General features: G+C 49.1%; 1 protein-coding gene across 3 annotated transcripts in view; it reads right to left on the reverse strand.

Annotated features, from left to right (window-relative positions):
* Positions 1 to 4,867, reverse strand: part of UBE4B (ubiquitination factor E4B) — a 40,652-nt gene extending 35,785 nt beyond the window's left edge. The window contains exon 1 of one of the 3 annotated variants that reach the window (XM_055705985.1): positions 4,614 to 4,867. In XM_055705985.1, coding sequence (XP_055561960.1) covers positions 4,614 to 4,637 — 24 coding nt within the window. In that variant the 5' untranslated portion in view covers positions 4,638 to 4,867. The remainder of the gene's footprint in view (positions 1 to 4,613) is intronic. The other 2 variants (XM_055705983.1, XM_055705984.1) reach the window with 2 other exon arrangements.
* Between the last annotated feature and the right edge of the window lie 317 nt (positions 4,868 to 5,184).

Genomic DNA, 5,184 nt, shown 5'->3' on the forward strand with positions numbered 1-5,184 from the left:
CTCAGAGGATCTGTTCCCAAAGCTTACTCCTTCACCTCGAAATAGGCCCAGTACAAAATAAAAGTATCATATTTAAGAGTGGCCACTCCCTGCAAAAATAAGCAATTCATGTTATTCCCTCTTTGCGTGATGACACTTAAGCATCGCATCCAGTGTACCAGTTTTCATTTCTGCTCATAATCCTAAAGAACTGCCAAGCAAGTGAAAAAGCGAACAAAAGATTTGTGTCAAGTCAATGTCTACACCACGTTACCATCGTCGTTAACGGCCCCCGAAACCTACTCCAACAGGAAAAACAGATCAAATCAAATCAGACTTCAAAAATGAGGGAAAACAGTGTCTGGAACTGCATCACCCTCCATGACAGGTGTCACTACATGAACGTGGAAGGCAGTTAGGAATACTTTTTTTTCATCAAGACACAAAAAAAAAAAAAAGGCTACGATTAGAATGTCTTAATCCCTTGTCAAGCAAAACAGGGGAGCTTATTGCATAGATAAATTGTTTAGATTTGCCCTAAGTAGAAGCTGTATATATTAGGATCTCCAAATAGTTTATTTGGTTTTTTAATTCTTAATTTTTCTCCACTTCTATTTCCCACCTTAATTTTTCAGCTGTTGTTTACCTGAAAAACCCACAGAACTGCAGCACCGCTCTGAGGCACACCGGCCAGACGCCAGGGACGTGGCCCCATAGCACTTCTCCCAAATGAATCCAAATGAAGTGCTCAAGCTCAAAGCTACACCAAAAAGATTATCAGTAAAACCACCCAGCTGAATTGAAATCTCTTTGAATTAGGAAACTGAATTAAAGTTTTAAAAGCTGCTTCCTTACTGTTCAACTGATCAATAACCAACTTTTTCGGATAAAGGAATGGCAGGGAGGAATGGAGGAAAAAAGTACAAATACATGCACAAACAGCTCATATATGCAGAAGTAGCTGAGGGAGAAAGATGAAGATTAACTACATAAAAACCAAGAAAAACAAATGCAATATGAAACTTTTCCACAATTGTTCATATTCATTCTTGCTGTCTAGTTCCACGTCTGATGTTAGGAAGGAAATACGCAAGGAAAAAAGGCATAGACAATAATCAATGTATTTATCAATGTATTGTCAAATACAGTCAAACGTCGATTACTCAGACAAGGTCATATCCCTTAGAAGGTACGAATTGCACAAAACCTCTCTTCATCATCGCCCAGTTTCACGCAGATCACCGAGGTCCCTTGTGCCCCTCGGCACTCCTTCACCTACAGTGCTAGGCCAGATCAACGCCGAAGGTGCATCAAAACCAACTCAGTCACCACTGCTGAAACAGGAGGACATCGGACAAGCTTTCTGCCTTGCCTTTGTCACTCTTAGCCCACCAGCCACCCATCCTTCCCAGGGACCAACCCCCCGGGGTTGCAGCCTGCCCTGAAAAAAGTTCCAAAAAGGGCACGGAACCAAGAACCTGCACAGACACCATGCTGCTTCTAGATAAGGCATTGCGGTTAAAACTAATACAAGGTTTTCCCTGCCCCTTTAAGTATGATAGGCAAGTTATACTTATCTTCCTTACTGCTGAACAAATTGACATTAAAACAAAAACAAACTGTGAATATTTTTTCCACCGAACGAGACAGCCTTCACAACAGAGGGTACATTCAGCAGTGGGTAAGGAGCAGGTTTGGTTCTTGGGTATCCTGAATTCTCACAGTCCTCTAGGTTTACGTAAAATCACCACAGAAATTTGAAAATTGATCTGAACATTAACAAGTTTTAAGTAAGAGAGGAAAAAAGGGGAGAAAAAAAGACGTTATGCTAGAAAGGCAGACGTGCACGCTGAAACAGACATTTGAGAACACAGCATAGCACCAGCACACGCACTCTACCCATCCAGTTAATTCCCTCAGCACCTTCAGACTAGAGAGCGGAGGCTTCACGCCCAGGGCACGAGAGAGGCCATCGGAAGCCGCGGCTTGTTTGCCCAACACTGGGCACAGCAGAGCCCCAACCTGTTGCCTTCACGTAACACAAATCACACATTAGTGTGCGGGAGTTCACAGTGACCTGGCTCTCGTTTCAGACTGGATGACTCTCCAAATCACCATGAGGAAACACATAGCTGGTTTGGTGGGTTTTTTTGTGTGAATATTTTCCTAGGAAATTTTAGGGTACCTCAGTAATACCCAACCCTTGATTTCAGCAATAAGTACTTGCAATAGGACATATGACACAGCTATCACGTATCATTACGTTACCTAAGAGTGACAAGTTACTTGGTACTAATGAGCACACAGGCTACAGAACAAACAATGCTCAGCTTCCTTACAGAGCGCAACTCCATAATATACAGCTTAAAAGCTTAATTAAAAAACAATGTGCTTTTTCCATTCTACCAATCAGATGTACTTTTTTTTATTAGCACGGTTTTTGCTGGACACACCTAGACTACGTCTTTGAATAGTAGTTTTCAGAAACATTTTTGATCTTACTGGATGTCTTAAAAGCTGTTAGCTGGACACACAACAAACAATGTAAAAATAGCACCCTGTTAAAGGCTGTTAACTGATACTTTAATTTTGCAGCAGGACGATAAAGGTACAACCAGGAGGACTAGTCCCTCAGGCTCACACACTCTCAGTTAAAAAATAAAATCTGTATCAACATCTGCTTTAGTGGCAACTGCTTACTGAGACTCTAAGGCAATTTTTTATTCTCCCATATCATACATGAGTTCCAAATCTGTACAATAAAGAGTAATTTGCTTGGATAGCTTTTTTTTTCTTGTATTCATTAAAGCATGTTGAATTGGTTTAAGAAATGCTTCATTTTCTGGTGACGCTAGTCATGTTCTATGCTCAGAAAACACTATTCTAAACACCTTGTAAATGTTAAAAGATAGTAAGTTCACATCATTCTTCCCCATTTTTGTCTCTGCGTCTCTTTTCGAGTTACAATCTGTTAATGTTACAGTTAATTTTGGTTCAATATAAGAAAATCATACAATCTACAAGAGGCTCACAATTAATTTAAGCTTCAGTTAAGTGGGGGTTTACCTTCAGTCACTGCCAGATAAGAAAGTCTGAATCAGACAGAAGTTGCACATAATGTATTTTAGACAACTATTTCTCCATATAGTCCACTTCTGATTCAGGGTCCACCGCACCAAGTAACAGTAAAGTGGAGACTTGCAGGAATACAAAAATAGACTTGCCTCTGACTTTTCAATGAGCGATCTATCAACAATAGAAAGTGACAGCGTGACTCTCTCAAAATGATATAAGATTGTCTCAAGCAATCATTTAAAAGACCAGTCAGCTTTGGCCCTAGCTGACCTGTCCTAGGAAGACCTGAAAAAATTTGAGTCACTCGAGACAAACATTTTGCCAGAAAAGGCAATGAGTCCCTACTGGAGAACTCATTTTCTGCAGCTTGTTCCACAATGCAGTGCTTTTGATGATGTCGGTAATTGGCTGAAGCAGTGACACAAGCAAGCTTACACAGGTCAAATAATTCTGAAATTAATCATAAAACACCTCACAACCAGAGGTAGTTTAACCATCAGAAGCATTGTGTATAAACAAAGTACTCAATGAAATATACCTGTAAAATCAGCGATCCCTTTTCACAGCAGAAATGAAAGCAGCAGCGTCCCACCCCACTCTCCCCAGCATGGGAATTGCGCTCCTTTCCTCAATGCTTCAGTAGAGTGTGAGGACCCTCAGCAAGTGATTAGCATGAGGTGTTTCCTCCTGACTCCCGCTGCAACATTGCAGGATTGCTAAATCACGACACACAACATAACCAGGAACATCTCAACTTTCTGGAAACAAATGTGAGTGACAACAGCTGACACCTTGTTCTGCAATCCCACCTGAAGAGATGCTACAGAACAAAAATAACTTCTTTTGATGCTCCCTAGAGTATAAGCACATCCACGAGCCTACACTGCAGCTGGTCCAGTGCGATACACGTTATCTGTGTGCGATGCACATTATACGTGTGCGATATGCTGTAACATGAAAATGGTATTTCAAACAGGTAAGAGAAAACGTTAGGTTGAGCGTGACCTGGGCATTCCGCTGGGGGAGCGGGAAGCTCCCTGCATCCCAGTCACTGCCACAACAAAACTCATCTGAGAGCGATCCAATACGTGAGCAAAGCAGAAGACCTCGGTCTGCACTAAACCCAAACCCCAACACAGACAAACAAGAAGCCGCCACCCTTTAGAACGGGAGAGAGAAGACACCGGCTGCGCTCTCGCTGTCCCGCGCCAGATGGGTGCCCACCGCGACCCCTGGGCGAGAGCAGCAGAGGCCGCAGGAGCGATCCGCAGGGACCCCGGTAAGGCTCCAGGCAGGCCCGGCACCAAACCCGGGACCCCCGGCCCCCCCCGGGCGGCGGCGCCTTGCCCGGCTCCGCCAAACGGGGCTGCTCGGGAGCACGCGCCGTGCTGGGCAGCGCCCCCGGCCGAAGCCCCCGGCCGCGGGGGCCGAGGGGGCTGGGGCCGGGCCGCGCTCCTGCCGCACCGGGAGCCCCCCGCGGCGGGCACAGGCCCCGGGCAGCCCGCCCACCCCCGCCCCGCGGCACAGCCGCCCCCAGGCCCCGCGGCCCGCAGGCTCACCTCGTCCGCGCTCAGCTCCTCCATCGCCTTCCTCTTAATGGTGGACGGCGGGAGGGCGCCTTCCCCCGCCCCGCCGCGGGGCAGCTCCGAGGACGCGCTCTGCGGTCGCCTCTGCGCCCCGGCGCGCCTCACAAGGGCATCTCCGGGGCGGCCGCGCCGCGCCTCGCCCGCCGGCAGCCGGCCCCGCCGCCGCCGCCGCCGCCCCTGGCCCGCTCCGCGCCGCCCGCCGCCGTGGCCCAGGGGGAGCCACCCCCCGGCTGCCCCGGCCCGCCCGCGCCCCTCAACCTCGGCCCCCGCCCGCGCCGCGGCCCCTGCCCCGCGCAGAGATTATTCATCAAAACAAGAGGGCGGCGGCGGCCATCTTGGGGCGGGATCACGTGAGGTCGCCGGGCGCCGCGGAGGGAGCCGGGCATGCCGGGCCCCGCGCCGCGCCGGCCAATGGCAGCGCGGGGAGGCGGAGCGCGGCAGGGGCGGGCCCGGGCCCGGCGGCCCGTCGTGGCGGCGGGGGAGGGGCGGCCCGCGGGCGCCATGGCAACGGGGGCGGGGCCGGGGCTGCGAGGGGCGGCAGCGG

This window comes from Falco cherrug, chromosome 3, assembly GCF_023634085.1.
Source record: "Falco cherrug isolate bFalChe1 chromosome 3, bFalChe1.pri, whole genome shotgun sequence".
Classification (NCBI taxonomy): Eukaryota; Metazoa; Chordata; class Aves; order Falconiformes; family Falconidae; genus Falco; species Falco cherrug.